Genomic DNA, 17,797 nt, shown 5'->3' with positions numbered 1-17,797 from the left:
CACCAGTAGACCCAGTGGCTATGTCCCATGCTTCCTCAAAGCCATCAAAGCCCACCTGGGACAGCCTGGTACAGGAGCTGGGTAGCAGCGGACGGCTGAACTTCTTCTGGGAGCCAATGGCTGCAGGGAAGGGCGGTGCAGAGAACATGGCTGCCACCACATTGATCCGTGTGATCCACGAGTGCATCTGTTCAGGGTTCCTGGAGAAAAAGGGCCAAACCACAGATGGGTTCTAAGTAGCACTATCTGTGTCACAGGCAGAATGACCTGTCCTGCAGTCAACACCTGAATCCCCTAGGCCTGGCCCTGGCCAGCCATGGCACCTGGGGCTCTACCCTCAGTGACTTGGGCCACAGTGGAGTGGGCTGGAGTGGGAAAAAGAGGAGCGGTGCAAAGCACAATGGTGACACTGGGTCCCGCTCCTTCCAGGAAGGCCCAGGAAAGAGCAACGTGCCCCTAAGCCCCAGCCGACTCCATCTCAGTCAGACAAACATCTGCACCCCAGCATGGGACCCAGTCAGTGATTCTGGGGGGCTCACTGTGCTTGGAAGAGGAAGACCCTCCAGTCAGCTGTCCTGAGGTAGAAGACGTTGGGTCGCTTGCTGTAGTCAGATGCCCGTGTAGCAAGTGAATGGTGGATGCTAATAGCGTTCTTCAGCTCCTCTTCTGCCAGTGCCTTCCCTGGCTTATACTCCTCCTGCAAATCACAGGCATTTCAGAGCCAGCTTAGGGATGCACCCCACCATGAGCCAGCTTTATGAGGCCACACTGCTGGCAATAGTGGGGATTAGAGATCACCTTCCATCAGACTGCAGCAGGCTCTGCCGCCAGCTCATGCTACACCCATGGGGAGAGGCTGCACAGCCTTGGGTGCATGGTCTTGGTGATAGCACTGGGACTGTTTTCCACTGCCCCACAGCTGGACATCATGTGTGCCTGCAAGAGACTCCATGTGCAACCCAACTACCTCCATCCCCAAAAGCAAAGACCGCAGTGCCTCCCCTCTCATCAGCCAAGCCTGTGCATGCACGTCCCTTGGCTGGCAGCTGCTTTCACTGCCCAGGCTGAGCCCAAGCACCCCAAGAACAGGGATGCTAGTAGGTTCCCACTCAAGCAGGTATGGTGCTGAGTCTGCTTAGACCAGGCAATGACATGCACTTGAGCACCTCTCAGTGTTGTGGGGACTTCCAGGACTTCCCCACTGGGATGGGGACAGTCATTGCCCTGGCAGGGATACAGGTGGCCCTGCTGCTGCCTACCTTCTGCAGGTAGAGAATCATCCCCTTCAGGATGGCGTGGAAGGGCTTCCAGCCTCGCTTCCCTCGGGGTGCTGCCAGGGAGGAGAGAGTAGCCCAAACATCATCCCCAGAGCCAAGCTGGGGAAAGGCATCCCCCCCCCCCAGTCACCTCCTCCTCCAGCTAGCCCTGCCACAATGCACGTCACCCCTCTCTGGGGACAGGCAGCACGCCAGGACTGCCCCTGTGCACCTGAGCCTGTGCTGGCCTCATGGCTGGCAGATGGTACTGCTGGCAGGAGGGCTGCCTGCCGCCTCCCGGGGCTGGCACCGCTGCACTCCCTGCCTCGCTGTCCACATTCGGCCTCCCCGTGGGGGGACCAGCACAAGGCAGCGCTGCCTGCCAGGTAATACTGGCTTTGGAAGGCAGCTGCATCTAATCAGATCAAGGCAGCATTAGATGGTCAGGGCTTAGAGGGGATTTCATGGTGGAAACTGTGAACGTGCCTGGCAGTGTCCAACCAGCAGCAGCTGCCCACTGTGCTGCTTGTTTGACCCATGACAGGGCACCTTCCTTCATCCCTGCCATTCAGTGGCCAGGGTGCATCCCCTGGGGAACCCACTACACCTTCCTGCCTGCCCCCTTACCAGCACTGTGACCAGGCAGGGAGTGGCTTTCAGGCTCCCCAGCCTGGGGCCCAAATTATGCCCAGCATAGACAAACAGGGCGGAGAAGGCTGACACTGGGTGCAATAGTCACATGTCATGTAGTGACACCAACCCTTCTCCCCATTGGCTTTATGGAGCTTACTGAGGCTCTTCTGCCCCAACACCCCCACCCCTGCTGCGGGCTCCTCAGGCACCTACTTTTCTTGCAGTCAGGATCAGCATGGATCTTGCGCACCAACAGTCCGTGCTTGTAGGTGGCGATGCTGGCATCTTGGGAGAAGTCCAGGAAGGGGTTACTGCAGCTGCTGATGCGCTTGATGGACTTCGGGTTGGGGTCTGCCAGCTCTGAGAGGGACTTTCTCAGTTCTTCCTCATCTCTGCCAGACACAGATTTGGTTGGAGAAGGGTTTGTTACTTTACTGGGAACAGAAGACACCAAACCTTCTACTTGTGATAGTGCCACTTGCAGGCCTAGCTTCTAAAATGAGAGTCCAAAGCAGCAGACCAGGCTGAGCAGCCTCCAAACACCATTGGTGAGCATCCCAAACCCAGCTATGCCTCTGTGTCCGTGTCCATGCCCCTGCCCCTTTAGGCAGCTGTGGCACTGCCTGGATCCTATAAAGACCCAGTTCAAGGTGGGGCCCCTGCCTGCTGCAGGAAGCTAGAAGTCTTTTTGGACAGGGCTGGGACTGATGCCAGCCAGGCTCATAAGTCAGGGGCCATGGAGGAGCAACATGCCAGGGCTTAGCACTACCACTACCCTGGTCCATGGTGTATGGACTCACAGGTCCCCAGCTAGAAGCAGAGAGGGTCTAGAAAGGGAGATCTCCCCAAAGAGAGACCCAGGCTGTAGTTCTCACACCTGCAGGGCAGCAACCAGACTATGGAGCTCAGAGACATCAGCAAAAGGGTTCAGGTAACCTTGAGTTGTGAGGACTCAAGTAGCACCAGTATGAGGCTGAAGCACGTGTGGGCAGGACCCAAGCAGCCCCAGGAGCTGAAGGGAGCAGGCCCCTGCCCGCGCTATCCCTCCAAGTCATGGCCCTCATGCTGCGCGCAGGCCGCTGAGGACAGGCTGCATTGGTGCCACCACCCCCCTAGCCTGGCAGGAAGATGTGGGAGCCCAGAGCTACAGCCTCCCCCCCTTCCTCAGAGCTGCTTGCTGCTAATTAAACCCCTCAGCATCTGCCAGCGTCTCCATGGCAGCAGCCCGAGCGCACTGGCTCAGCGCTGGCGGTACTGCCGTGCTGATTAATCCCCACAGCGCGGGCGCTGCCACTCCTGCTGCTGGAGATGACAGCTGTGGGCGAGGGTGCGGGCACCCTGTGGGGCCCTGGCACAGCCACTGCCTCTCCACAGCCCGCCCACGCCCACCTTGGGCATGGCCACCTGGGCATGAAGCAACAGCAGTTAGGAGAAGCTGGCCTCAGGCAACCTTCCCCCATGGCATGTCAGAGAAGGGGTCCCCATGGAGCTGCTGAGGGCAGCTGGGTGTATGTTGCCCACACCCCCATCCCAGCCCATCCCAAGCTGCCCCCCACATCTTCACAGGAGCACCTGCCCTACAGCATCATGGCTGGGGCAGGGCAATGCTCACGTGGGGAGGACAGCAGGGACAAGGAATGTCTGGGCCTCAGCAGGGTGGCCCCATTGTCTACCCAGTGTCAGCCAGCAGCATCCCCTGGGAAGGATACTCACATGGCCCACTGCAGCTTCTCATTCTTGATGGAGCCGTATAGTGTCTGCAGGAAAAAAAGCAGGCAGTCAGCAGGAGAGTGGTGCTGCAGGTCAGGGGGCTGCTCCTGGGGATGGAGAATGCACACCAGGCTGGCCCAGGGGCACTGGAGTTTAAGGCAACTTCAGGTCAGTTCATCCTGGTTCAGCCCTGTCTTGGCTAAGTCAGCCAGCTGACCTTGTTTCAGGGCTAGAGACACCTCCTGGGCCTGCAACCTCACTCACACCCTTGACACAGTGCTGGGGACAGCTCTGGCTGTCTCCCTTCTCCTCCCCTCCATCTCTACCTGCGTATGATGGTGGCACAGCATTAGCAGCATGACAGTGAGCTACACCAAACATTTCCAAGTCCTTGGTAAAGCTGCTTCTTGCTCCAAAGTGGCCAAGACTAGCCAAAGGGACAGCTTTCAGGCTTGGGCCCCAAAAGACCAAGCCTTCAGGCTAGACTTCAGTGGTGTATGCCTGCACCCTGCTCAGTGGGACCTCAGCCTGCTCCAGGACCTCCAGCAGCTCCGAGCCACAACACTCCACAGCCAGCAACCTCTTTGTGGTTGGCTGCCTGTCCTGGGCTGGCAGAGGTGGGCTTATGGCAGCTCCCAGCATTCTGCAGCAATGAAATGCTCCTGCAAGAGCACACTTAGCCTCCAGGAAAGACTTAAGCATAATGCTGGCCCAGGACTTGCAGAGATACCAGTATGCTGTCATCCATGAGGCCTGTACAGGGCCTCGTGACTAGTGAAAGCAGAATGGATGTTTGCCTACTGCTCATCTGCTGCTGCTGTTTGAGGTGGCTGTAGACTGTCCCTAATCTCTCCCTAGCACCCTTCAAGCACTTTGCCCTCCCTGACCCAAACACTGTCGAGTTTAGCAAGGCAGGACCTGCTGTCTGCATCTCAGCACAGGAACAAACTAAGCCTGCCTGCAGTGGGATGTTCCAAGGTCCCACTTACATACATAGAATACATACATAGAATAAACCAGGTTGGAAGAGACCTTCAAGATCATCCAAGTGTTTGTCCAGTCCTAGTTGGGTGCAAGCCAGAAGTACTCAGCATGGCTCTGCAGTCAGGAAGGCCCAGAGCAGATTTCAACACAGTGCTCACAGAGGGCTTCAGAGCAAGATCTGGAAGGCATCATCCTCACGAGAAAGTAAGCTAGTCTCACACATGCTGATCAGGCAGCTGTCAACATCCATCACTGGGCTGGAGACTGTTGCTGAGAGATTTTGCTGGTGGCTGAGAAGTACAACTGGAGGCATGCAGGGGCCTGGGAAAGCCAGACAGACCACAGGCCCCAGCAGCGTCTGGGGAAGGACATCCATCACTCCCTTGAGAGGCACACTGGCCAGGACAGCACAGGGACTGGGTTCCTTCACTTCCCTGCTGGGGAAACACTTGTTTCTCAGAAGAGGAAAGGGATTGCCCTGGTCTCCTGGGAAGACAAGGGTGAGGTACAGACTCAGTACCTGAGAGGAAATTACACCCCAGCCCCATTCAGGCAACCCCAGAGCCAAAGGGGAGAGGATAGTGAGGTATAAGCAGGGAGTACCTGCCAGCAGACTGGCAGCAAGGCAGCCACAGGAGCACAAGTTAAAAGAGACCTAGCGCAGAGTCTGGGGATAAATAAAGAACAATCCAAAGTCCTGCAGAACATAGGAGCAGAGCAGGAGGAGAAGCCAGCATCTCAGAGCAATGTAGATAAGGAGTTGCTACAGGAAACAAAAGGGAAGGGATCTTTCTTACTGCTGGGGATGCAGCTGAGATGCTGAGAACGAACAGACACAAAAAGGAGACTGAAAAACTGTCACAGAGAAGTGGGGATGGCAAACTGCAGAAAAGCTCCTTGGGAAGAGTGGGCAGACTTGCTTATGTGGCTTGGCTTCCACTTGGCTCTGTGGCCAGAGATGGGGCAGCTCCCTGTCCCCAAGGTAAAGTGAGCCACCTGAGTTGGCACTTTGGAGGGCACAGCAAGGTGCTGCACCAGTGGTGACTGCAGCCCCCAGCCCTGCACAGGGTTTATGGCAGGATTGCTGCCGAACACTGACTGGATGAGCTGATGTCAGAAGATACTCAGGGAGTAATTCTGGATGGCACAGTGTTGGAGAACAGCCTGGCAGAGAACTGTGCTACAAATCCTGGACTCTGGGACTGTCAGCAGACACTTCAAAGGCTGAAATGCTTTGTGGCTTCAAAAGGCTCCAGCCACCCCGATACAGCCCTGACAGCACCACACATGCTAAGCACCTGCATCTCATAGAGAAGGTGCTGCTCAGCACTCCATTATGGGCCAACAGTGAAAGGCAAACAGGGGGACTAGGGGATTGAGAAGGCAATGCAAAGCTTCATGTCTGCATCTAAATCCTGCCAAGACTCGGCTTGGCTAAATGCTACCCTCAGCTGATACCCATCTCAGGAACAAAGCTGGTAGACTCAGTCCAAGTCCTAGCTGAGAAGATGCACTCCACCCACAAAGCCTACCCTGCTTTTCTGGTCCCACTGCAGTACTGCCACGCTCCAGTCCACTAAACTTCAGGTTCTCTGGTGCATGGACCATTTCTGCTGGGGAAGCACAGGTGGTGCCGGCTCCCAAAGCCTAACTTAGAACCATATCAGCAGAGACCAGAGACATGAGTTTCATCACTCAGCAGGTCCCTCTCTCCAAGCTGTCTTTACCTCAAGGATTCACTCCCCCTGGGATGAAAGGGTGGCACCTCTTGGTACCTCTGACCTTGCAAGTGTTACCCAGAAGAAGGTATGATCCTGGCCCCATGCCACTGCAGTCAACCCCAAGTGTGGTTGGAATTTTTGTCATTGGCAGATTATGAGCTCACTGCTGCAGTATGCCAGGCCAGCCCTAGACATGCGCGATGCTGAAGAGACCTAAGAATATACTGTCCCGGCAGGATTTCTAACTGAATCAACAACATCCCTCTTTGGTGACCTCACTCCCAAAAGCAGGCTGAGAGGACATCCCTGAGTCCTGTTTCAGCAAACATCTCAAGAAAGGGTGGAGAGCTGCCCTGGGCAAGAGGCAGGTGGCTCTGATGCTCCAGCCTAGCCTCCGTGCCAGCCATACACCAGCAGGGCAGGGAGAACACATCCCTCCTCAGCTTCTCAGTTTAGAGCAGACCAGAGGGGAGATCCAGTGCTGGTCTGGGGAGCTGGGCACCAACCTGACCTGGACATAACTTTGGCACAGACAAGACTGTAGCAGGGGCTGTAACCTAGAATTCAAGTAACAGAGGAGGCTTAAGGCAGAAATCGAGGCAACTGCAAAGCTTTAATCCTTTCTGAGGTGCCTCTTGTATGAATCGTAACTCTTACAGACACATCCCTTTTCCATTCTGCTGGTTCCTGTGCTAAGCAACACAGTTCTTGGCTCTCAGCACTGCAAAATGTCCTGTGCAGGTCAAGGCTCCCCTTCCTCCTGCCAGCCCTGTGACCAGCCATGACTGTGTGACGTTCTGCAAGACAGACTTCACAGGCACCAAATGCCCTCCCTGCAGTCATTCTCCCTCTCTTTGTGCCTGGCAGCATTTCAATGTTAGAGCTCAACTGCTGGCTTCCCCCAACTTTTCCTTGGCAAAATACCGTTCTTTACAACCAGTCACAAAGCTGTCAGGTTCCTCAGGCACCCAGGCTCCCAACTGTGTGGATGCAAACAGAATGGTCAGATCAGGGCTGTATGTCAGATGGAACTGTATGTATGTCAGGTCCCCAGTTCACCTTGGCAGCTGCCTCTGCACCTCTGCTGCCTGCCTGGCACACACAACCCATGTTTCAGAACAACTCATCACCTGCCATGCACTAACACTGCTGCACACATCCTGTGTCCCCCCTCCACTGCAGAGGGGCTCCTGTGTGCACACACAGCAGAGTGACTTGGGGACAGACTTGTTTCCCCATGGGATGGGCTGCCATGAGGACAGTGCCCTGTGCATCATTTTCCACCCTGCTGCAGGCAGCATAGCAGGCAGTGTGCTATGGCTACCCATCCCTGCCCCACACTTTCAAATCAGCAACATCATAAACTGCACATTCTTTGCCCAGTAAATTACCACCCCCAGGACAACAGACTCCTCTAGCCCTCCCAGTGCAGCTCCACAACACGGGAAGCAGCGATCGAGCATCTCCCTTTCAACTGCATATTTCCATCCGAGTGCGTCACAACTTAATGCTGCCCCCAAATCGTACTGCGCTAAGACAGCACTGCCGCTTGGCACAGCCGTGACGTCCTCGCCGTGCCGGTTTTCACCACGGGGGCAACCCAGACGACTCTGGAGTACTCCTGCTTTGCCCCCAGCCTGCCTGCAAAGCAGGGGCCGGTGAGGACTCTCGACTGGCTGCTATGCCGGAGGCTGGCACCCGACCGAGGTGGGACGCGCCCAGATACAGCCTGTTTGCTTCTCCCTACCTAGGACGGATGCACACCAGCGAAACACCTCCAGAACGGATGCCGGCTCACAGCGAGCACCCCCTTGGCAGTAACAAGCCCTTTTGTCCAGGCAGCCACTCCTTCCTCTCCAGCTCCGCTCGTCTGGGAGCAGGGGATGAAGTGCTGCCCCTCCACACTGCCTTACAGGTCTACCCGGCTGCCTGCCCCTGGCCGGGCTGGCACGGCTTGGCACAGCCCTTGGCGGGGAGCCCGCAGAGCTTGTCACTTATGCTAAGCCGGAGGGCAGGTCCCAGCGGTACGGTACTGTCCTGGATTCTTCTCGCAGTGATGTTCTCGAGAGAGCGTTGCTGTCAAGCCATCATAAACAGCGCAATGTCACCCAGGTCTTGCCGTGCTCTCGCTACCCGCGCGTTCGGGGTGGGATGGGGGAAAGATGGCAGAGCTAGAGATGGAGACCCTCGGGCGGAGGGGGCCCAAGGGGGACTCGGCTGCGCAGATAACAGGCAACGGGAGACAGACGGGGCTGGCTGTTCGCTACAGCCACGCCAAGGCTGAGCCTCTCGCGGCGGGCGCACCTGCGTGTGCCCGGGCGTGTCTGTCCGTCTGCCCGCCAGCGTCCCCGCCGGCGCTGCGCATCCCCCCGCGGAGCCCCCCCTACTCCCCAGCCCGCCGCTTACCGGCTTCTTCTTGCGGCGGTTCTGGAGGCGGCTCACCACCAGGTCGGTGTAGAGCACTGGCTTGAGAGTGCGGGAGCGCTGGGGCCAGCCATAGCAAAAGGTCTCCACGCCGCGGTAGTTGCGCCCGTAGCGCACAGAGCACATGGAGCGGGACCGCATGCGCCCCGCGCTGCTGTTGATGCTGTTGACGCCGATCATCCTGCCGGCGGCGGGGACAGGGGGGCGGCGAGGTGCCCGGCGGCCGTGCCCGGCCCTGCCTGCCACGGCCCCAGCCGCCGCCGCCGCCGCCGCCGCCTGTTGAAGCCGGGCCGGGCCGGGCAGGACTCGGCGGCGGCTGCCCGACAGAGGCGGGGCCCCGCCCCGCCCGCCGCAGCCAATGGCGACCCGCGGCGCCCGGGCCGAGCCGAGCCGAGCCGATCCGATCCGAGCGCTGAAGCGGGACCCGGACCCGCGCAGGCAGCCGTCGGCACCTCGCACAGAAGGCACCGGCCCTGGCGCCGAGTCCACGCGGACTGCAGTAGCTGCCCCCGGTGCCGCCGCTGGCCATCCCTGCCTCCTTCATACTCTAGAAGGTGTGAGGCGGGAGCAGGTGACCCTTCTGAGCTCATAGATCTGGGGGGGCAACGGTGAGGACATCTCCTGGGCTCCAGTGGCCAGGTGGCACCTTCACTCCGTGCAAGCTTGGCAAGCTTTAGAGCTGCTGCTGCAGTCTAGCCCACCCCACACCAGGGACCCCCAAAAAGGGTAGGAGCTACGAGGAGATGGGCCCACCCCACATTTAACCCTCCTGCTTGTCCCTTCGAGGTCACACCAGGAAAATCAGGAGCTGGAGCCACCTAACTCCAGTACATAGATGCTCCAGGCAGCTAATTGCCGTGAAGAAGTGAAGGGCTGGGCACCCTTGCAGAAGGCTTGAGGATCGATGTGTAATTTCGTTAGGCTTCAATGAGTAGGAGATGTGGCTAGTGGAAGAGTGGAAATTTTCCATTCTGTCCTAACTGCCTTGCACAGTGATCACTAGGCAAAACGTGTGAGGGAGGGGGCATAGGTGCCTGGCACACCAGGTGTACTGGGCTGCCCCTGAGATCGGAAGTGAGGGGTGCAGAGCCAAGGGAGACAGAGAGCAGGGCAGCGTTTCACTCCCAGGGGAAACAAGCGAAAAAAAAAAGGAAAAAAAAAAGCCCAGAGGATTAGACTGAGCAAGCGTTCCTGTGATTATAGCTCAGAGGTGGGAGCTGGGGCTTTCTTCCCACATTATTAATCACTTACCCAGCACTCTGAGCGTCAGAGCCCTGCCATTGTGCCTCCAAGCTGAAAGGTGGGGGGCCCATCCTACCTTCCTCCCCCGGGGACCCAAACTGCATTGTCAGACTTAATTCATTAACATCTATGAAGTGCTCTGGGCTCCTAGGCTGGAAAGCAGCACAGATTTGGCTCACTCCTGCAATCACTTAGCCGTGCTGGGGAGAAATGGGGTCTGATTTGGACGTACTGTGTTGCTGCCAGCCAGTAAAGTACATGGGCAAGCAGAAAGACTAAGGAAGATGAGGAAGAACTCAGGCTTCATAAAGTGATAATTACATGCAGGTCAAATCTACATCTGAGTACCAGGCAATCAGTGAGTGAAATCCCAGGAGGCCTGGGCTAAAATAACACAGGCAAGAGAAGAGCATCACCCCAAAAGCTAAACAAAATACCACCAATTCCAGGATGTCCTGCTTCGCTTCACTTCATTGCTGTGTGGGCAGCTACCTTCATTTGGCCACAGGAGTTCAGGTCTGAGCCTGCAGATGCGAGCATCCTGGGGTACATCATTATATAGTTTCTTACATCCCCAGCATGGCTCCCTGCCCCAGTGGGGAGGACACCTGAGTCAGAAAAGCTGGGCAGCCCCGCCTGTGGAGTGCAATTCTCCAGAGTAGCTTTCAGAGGCAGAGAAAAGGGTTTCTAGCAGCAGTGCTGGTAAGGCATAGCTGCCTTTGCTCCAGCAGCAGTGCCGTGCAGGGCACAGCAAGGCACTGCTAGTGAGGGGGATGTGGTGCTCAGCTGTGAAAGCACAAGCTTTCAAGTGTTTTCATTTCTGCTGCAGAAAACTGGGATTGTTTACATGTATTATCTAGTAGCAGATAAAGTTCTCATCTGACTCAAGCTGCCACTCATTCTCAGGCATCACGCTGTGTTAGTCTTAGGACTCTCTGCAGCCAGAGATGAGGGGAGTACCCAGAGTCTGTGTAGGTGTATTCTTGATGCTGTCCCTGGGGTAACAGAGGATGGTGGCTTTGTGTCTCCTGCCCTGCTGTCCTCATTCCCCAGCTGTAGGTGAGGGCCATGTCCAGCTCTGAAGCCTGTGGGTTACCAGCCTGCACCATCTCCCCAGGCAGTCTTGGAAGAGGCCCTAGGACAATTCTACAGTGCTGGAGCTGCCTAAGACCTAGCCCTGAGTTTTGGGAAGCTCCTGTGAAGCCTGCCAGCCCTTTCCCTCCCCTGTTGCCCTTAGGAAATGCATGTGCTCCCAATTTGCTAAAATTAGCCAGCCAGCTGTGCAGCACGCTTGCATGGAGCCTCAGTCCCCAGACATGGCTTGCCAGCCAGGTCTGCCAAGGAGGCAACATTCTGCCCAGGGTAACTTGGCTAGCACAGGCTGACATAGGCAAGGCAGCAGGAGAGCCTTTCTCCATACCTCTGCCTTCTGAGATTCTGTGAGAACCAAAGCACCAAGCAGCTGAAGGCAGTGGGTAGAAGAAAGAGAGTATCTTCTCTGGCCGAGCCTAGCAAAATCTACCCAGAAGAGGTACAGCCCCTGCAGGTGTCATTCTTTGCCAGCTCCCTTCCTGTCAGGCTCCCAGCCTGACAGTATTTCTCCCATCTCACCCACCCTGGGACTCTTGCATCCTTTTGCATGGGCATGGGCCCCCTGAAGCAAAGCAGTGCTTTAGGCAAGGAGTTGCAGCCTGCCCTGTGCAGGGTTACTAACTACCTTTCGCTCCCCCTCCCCAGCATGGCTCCTGTACAGAGGCGGCTGAAAAGCGGTGGTGAAAGCACCGCAGCTGCAGAGGGAACAGGCCATTTTTAGCAGAGCAGCTTCCCTGCTGCTGGGCCATGGACAGAGCTGTGTGGGGTTGTGCTGCAACGCTGCAGCCTCCCTCCACTCCCTCACACCCAGCAAAGGTCTTGGCCCTCAGCCACGACAGAAAGCTTGTAGCTTTGTGGCGCTTCCTCACTGCCCTATTTCTCACTGGCTGAGATCTCAGGGGATAACTCGATGTCATATGCTTAAGCTGCTGGTACTCTTGGGGGTGAACTTTAACAGGGATGAGGCAGTGCCTGATATGCAGGTACCCAACTGTGGAGTGCCAAGGGCTGCAAAGGAGACATGCTGAGGAGCCTGCAGAGCTCAGATGCTCCAGAGCACAGCAGCACTGAAGGGCAGTGAGGGTCCTCATTTTGAAGTTTCTGTTCAATTTGGGGTATTTAAAGCCTTTTCTGGAGCTAGTTTTAAAATCAGAGGAGAATTTTTCCTGAGTAACTCCTTTTACTGGTGAAGCGTGGGCTGAGAGGGAGGACAGTCCTATTGAGAACTGCTGGTAACCCCTTAATGATGGGGTGTGCGACACAGCCAGGAATAGACCCACAGAGGCTGAAAAAGGAGCTCAGCTTTTCACCCTCTTTTGCCTTTTTTCTCCCCATGTCATGGCTCCAGCACCCTGTGAGAACTCATCTTCCACATCATGAGTATTGCCAACTGTAGCACTTCACCAACAGCAATGGGTTTTGCTTGGCAGGTCCTATGGGAGCTAAGCCAATTCCCAGGACCCAAGATGGGAAAACAGCAGCTCAGACAACCCTCCCAAGAACAGGCAATGCCAGAGAAAAGAAGTAGTCCAAAGCCAGAGGTGCTCGCTGAACACTGCCCTTCCTGGTCAAGCCCTGCTGGGAACTGGGTCAGGCAGGGAGGAAGCTGGAATTCCCCTTTCACACAAGCACAGTGCATTCCCAGCTCCAGAGCTTTAACCACCAGCCAACCCTCCACATTGCCATGCTTTGCCCGTGTTGCCAGAAACATTCCCTCGGCCACTGGAGATGGATCCAGTCCCAGGGCCTGGCCATATCTTTGGGCTCCAGTGCTCTAAGGAGCCAGAAAAGGCTCAGTACCATGAAGACCATGAAGCCTCTAGCTGCAGCTGGGCAAGCCAACCCTAGTAAGCTGCCCCAACATGTGTCCTCTTGCCTGTGATGCAGGCCCAGCAAGAGCAGCAAGGGAATCAGGACCCCCGCTGTCTCTCTAACATCCTGCTGGGGAAATGGGGCAGTCCATGTTCCCCTCAGCAAGGAAGGTGGCAAACTGCAGTCCAAGGGACCACCACTGTTCCTGCATGAGGATATGAGGATAGATGCATCTGTTGCATCCCATGTAACCATCCATGTGACCCTGCCCACAGCTCTCATTTTTGCTCCTGCTGCTTGCCTGGGCAGGGGTAGTGACTGAATTTACCTTAAGCAGCTCCTTGGGGAAGTCAGTGCCTCCATTGAGTCCCTCCAGGTTGCCAATGAAGTCAGCGCAGGACATTCTCTTCCCAATGTTCTGGGGCAGCCAGGGGGAGAGAAATGCAGGGGTTACCTTCAGGCCAGGGGCTTGTGCTGGCTTGAGCAGGTCCCAGAGCCCTCATTTCTGCAGCAGGGTGAGGGACCAGATAGGTATCAGGGAGGCTGCTTGCAGGTGTGGGGAAGCTGCCAGCTTTGCCCAGACTCTGGAAGTTTTAAATAACCTTTTTATAAGTTCAGTGCTACCTACTCCAAATCACAGCTCATTTTTGAATCTCACTCCTGCTTTTTCTCCCTGTCCACTTTTGTCTTCTGTCCTCATCCCACCTCCACATCTTCCAGCTCAGTGTATCTCCTCCAGAGCCCCACTCACTCCTTTGCCATCCCCTCCTCTCCTTCAGCCTTTCTCCCCTCTTCTGCCCAGACACATTAGGGTTGACCAGCTCTCATAGGCCCAGGGTCTCATGCTTCCTCCTCATGTGGCTTTGTCCTTGCAAGTCCTCACTCTTTCCCCAGCACCTATGGTTCAGGGTGGTAAGGTCAAATAGATGGGGCTGATAGCAGTGGGGACTTACATGTCCGTGCAGATCTGTGTTTAGCAGCATCAGGGCACACGTGAGGGTGTGGGCTCCATCTGCAGCACAAGTACAGGGCAGGAATTAGAGCCTCCAGGTCAGCCTCACAGCTGGTGCTTCAGTCCCTTGGCATCTCATGCAGGGTATGGGGCCTCTGAGTGGCCAGGACAGCCCCAAGCCTGCACCTCCCACTCCAGGCACGTGGAGGACAGAGCAGTCAGTGTGGTGCTGGCAGCACACAGGCAATTAGACAAGGAGGCCACTGAATTAAAGCTCTTCCCAAACCTGAGCAATCAAACTCCCTTCCAAGCCTGCAGCCAGGTAGCGATGCTGCAGCTAACCCTGCAGAGCTCCTAGCACAGCAAGGTGGGACAGGCACAGCCTTCTGCCAGCCAGGCAGCCTGAACCTCAACTGCTCCAGAGCCAGCCCAGAGCAGATCCAGCAAGTGAACACGCAGAGGAGAGGCACAAACATGTGAAACAGTACAAAGTGGGTATCTGTGCCGCCCTGAGTGCCAAGCACCCGAGTTTTCTCACCTGGCTATTCCCTGAGCCGACAGCCAGAGACCTGGGGTCTATTTGGTGAGGAGGGCCTTCTCTCGCCTCTTGTGCTAATCTGCTCAAGGTCAGAATTAAGTATGGGTTGAGCCCTAATTATGCATGAGCCAACTGGAGCAGGCTTAAAAACAATAAAATTCTGAAGCATCTGTCATTTGAGGGCAATGACATCTCTGTAACCGGGGCTGTCTCCTCAGTACAGGCTCAGCCTGCTCTCTGGTTTCAGTTTTGAGCACGTTGACCGCGCTGATGATGAGCAGGCTCATTTGAAACACACACACACAAACACATAGTTTCTTACCCTCTGATGGGATAGCATTGGGATTACACTCGTAATAGCGCTGGGAAAAATGAGCCAGCACTCGCTCTCGCTCTTGCGTCTCTCCCATCAAGGCCAGCTCCTTTAGAAAGGACCTGAAGAAGTAGCAACAATGTTGGTCACATGTGAAACCCACAAGCAGCTTCTCCAACTCACCCTGCACAGGAGTGGAGCTGTGCTTTCTGGTTGGGAGACCCTGTGTGCTGGATTAAGCCCTGCAGGCACACATCCCTCTCAACAAGCTGCACAGCTCCCCTCCAAGCTCATGACACCAAACCCTGCCAGCACACTGCAGAGACCTACATCCATTCCCAGGATCCACACCAGGAAAGGAGGCAAGCGTAACACCAGGATGGACCAGATTCAAGGCCTGGAAAGCCAGTTCTAGGTGAACCTGACCATCACCCAACTGCACTGACCATTGAGTTAAGACCAGGGATGCTTTTTCTTGGTTGTGTGACTGAGGGACCATTTTGGGAATTACCCTCTCCTTTTTAAGAAGATCTCCAGGTGGGATTCATGGAATCTGCCTCACATTTGTGTAGGTGTGGAGTTGTGGAGGGCATGGTCTGCTGAGACCCCACTGGGGTAGCCGCCACACACATTCACATTGCATGCACTGAGCTCTGACCTGAGGGCCTGGTCCAGGCTCATCCCTGTGAAAACGAAGAACTTCAGATATTCCCCTGCCACCATCCTGCTGAACTCATTGCTGAAATAGAAAAGGGGGAGGGTGAGAGAGGGATAAATCAGACTGTGAGGATAGCTGAAGGCACACAGGGGTGGGGTGGATTCTAGGGGGTTGAGGGCTTCCCAGGGCTATGGGAAGCATGCCAAGAACAGAAACACCCCACACTCCCATGAAACTCAGAGGAATCACTCACAGATCGAGTGGGAATACTGGGCATGTAAGAGAAACTGGAGAAGCTAGAGCTGTAAGGGCCCGTGACAGGTCAGCTAGCTGTCCCCCTGCCCCAACACTGTACTGAAGCATCCAAGATGCAGTCATGGTAGGAAGATATCAAAACCTGTATGTCTCTTAGGTTTCAAGACTTTCAGGGTGAACATCTGGTACAGACTTATCAATCACAGGGAGTCGATTCTGGGGTCCTGCCAGCTATTCCCTGCCAGCCCAGTACCCTCTAAGGGCAGCAGCTGTGAGTGCACTGTGGGTGCAGGTGTGTCCTGTGCAGGATGGAACTACCCTCACACGTACTTCTTCCCCAAGTGGCGGGCCACATCTGCTTTTTTAAAGCCATCCAGGTTGTACAGCCTCTTGGCCAGGCGTTTGGCGGCCTCCAGGTCAGCCTTGTGCCCATTGGAGAGGGTGTCTGTGCTGCCCAGGGTCAGCTGCTCCACGCTGTCCATCTCAGAGTCCAAGTCCAAAACTGGCTGGCTCAAGGGGGGGTTGCTGTAATAGGAAGAGACACGCTGCATTAGCCTGTCTACCAATCCTCTCATTCAGCTTCTCATGAAATGCAAGGTCTGTACCTGCTTTAGAGACCAGCTACTCACTGCTGGGACCCAAGATGGCCCTGGGTCCAGTGGTTAGAGACACTCTGAGGTCAGGTTTGGGAGCTAAGGAAAGGTTTGCAGATGTGGCTGGAGAAGAGGTGGTATGACAGGACAGCTCCAGTGACTCATGACAGGACACAAACACACAACCAAACTGGACACAGAGAGACAGAACAACTATTCCAAAGTCTCTCACCCTGAGCCTGTGAAACTGCACGTGTGGGCCCAGACTCTGCCAAGCTCAGCTGTAGTGGAGATTTGGAGCAGAAACATGCACATCACATGCTGTCCAACAGATCCACACTCATTTATTAACCTGGACAAACTCTTTGTGGTGCTCTCAAGTGCAGTTTCTACCTGAGATAAGATGACTATAACTCCTTTGCTTGTCTTTTCCCACCCACAGACTTCAAAGCACTTCACAAAATGGAAAACTGTGGCAGAGAGGGCAAAGACAAAGGAAAACCGCCCCAGCCTCCCTGCTTACAGTGGGGTGTACCATCTTTTTCAGGCTGCCCATCAGCTCTCATCCTATCATGCCTTAAATGGCCAAGTTAGGAGACGCTCTTGGCTTGGACCCCAAAGCAGTCTGACTCATCAGTGTAGAAGTTATCCCAACCAAAGTGCTGGTTGAATTTAATCAACAACAAACGTTAAGCAACTTTGACCTCACCCAAATTTTCTGGCAGTCCTCACAATGTTCCAGTCTGATTTATTTTTAAAAGTCTCTAATTGACTTTAAAGAGGCCTGCTCTCCTGAACCAATTACCCAGGACAATCTCCTTGAGGCTCTGCTTCTTACACGAAGGACAAGCCTCCTTTCTGCTCAGTGCTGCCTGTCTCAGGGGAGCCTTGTGCAGCACTGATAGGCTGCTCTGTGCCTCTGGCTCTTGGGCACCTTCCTCCCACCTTCCTGGCATCCCCAGCTGGTGTGTTCCAGGGAAAGCTGCTCTGCATTCAAATCCATGGGCCAGACATTTCCCTGATGAAAGTGGCTCTGACACCCAAGGAAACGCACTTGGCCTGGACCACTGCTGAGCTTGGCAGTACTGGGTGGTGACGACAGTAAGACCTGGATGTGAGGCCTAGTACAAATCTGTGCCCATTTGGCTCCAGCCCTCCTCAGGGAGCCTGCCCATCACCCCATGCCACCCTGGTTGGAGCAGCCATGAGAGTGGTCACTAGGAGTTCACCAGCTCTGAGTACAGCTGCTCTGGGAAGCAGCGCTGGGCAGAAGGCAGACAGCAACACTGTTCCCAGCACGGCCTGTTCTGTGGGTATCCCTCCCACATGCCTAAAACCTCTCCTCCACCCAAAATAGGGTGGCCAAATGAAACGGGCCCTGATGCCTGCTGCCCTCCAGTTGTGCCTGGCTAAGCCTGCACTGGCTGGCAGGGCCAAAGCTGTCCCAGTGAGTGCCCAACAGCAGAACAGGCTGGGTGCTTTTGGGCCAGTGCTGGGCACGTGCCTCTTCCCCACTTTGGCTCCTTGTGTGGCTGCAGACACTGTGCCCTCAGCCAAGGACAGAACTCACAGATTCTTTGCTTCCCAGCAGCAGTGCAGATTAATCCATCCCAG

General features: G+C 55.6%; 1 protein-coding gene across 2 annotated transcripts in view; it reads right to left on the bottom strand.

Annotated features, from left to right (window-relative positions):
* The window catches only part of PSD (pleckstrin and Sec7 domain containing), a 49,672-nt gene that overhangs the window by 2,527 nt on the left and 29,348 nt on the right, over positions 1-17,797 (bottom strand). For both annotated transcript variants that reach the window (XM_054163287.1, XM_054163288.1), the window contains 10 exons: positions 15,921-16,115; positions 15,336-15,416; positions 14,687-14,799; positions 13,828-13,886; positions 13,203-13,292; positions 3,603-3,646; positions 2,103-2,281; positions 1,260-1,330; positions 540-697; positions 56-200 (listed from right to left, as the gene is read on the bottom strand). In XM_054163287.1, coding sequence (XP_054019262.1) covers positions 56-200; positions 540-697; positions 1,260-1,330; positions 2,103-2,281; positions 3,603-3,646; positions 13,203-13,292; positions 13,828-13,886; positions 14,687-14,799; positions 15,336-15,416; positions 15,921-16,115 — 1,135 coding nt within the window. The remainder of the gene's footprint in view (positions 1-55; positions 201-539; positions 698-1,259; positions 1,331-2,102; positions 2,282-3,602; positions 3,647-13,202; positions 13,293-13,827; positions 13,887-14,686; positions 14,800-15,335; positions 15,417-15,920; positions 16,116-17,797) is intronic.

Source organism: Dryobates pubescens, chromosome 8 (assembly GCF_014839835.1).
Source record: "Dryobates pubescens isolate bDryPub1 chromosome 8, bDryPub1.pri, whole genome shotgun sequence".
Classification (NCBI taxonomy): Eukaryota; Metazoa; Chordata; class Aves; order Piciformes; family Picidae; genus Dryobates; species Dryobates pubescens.
This window is presented reverse-complemented; position numbering and strand designations above follow the sequence as displayed.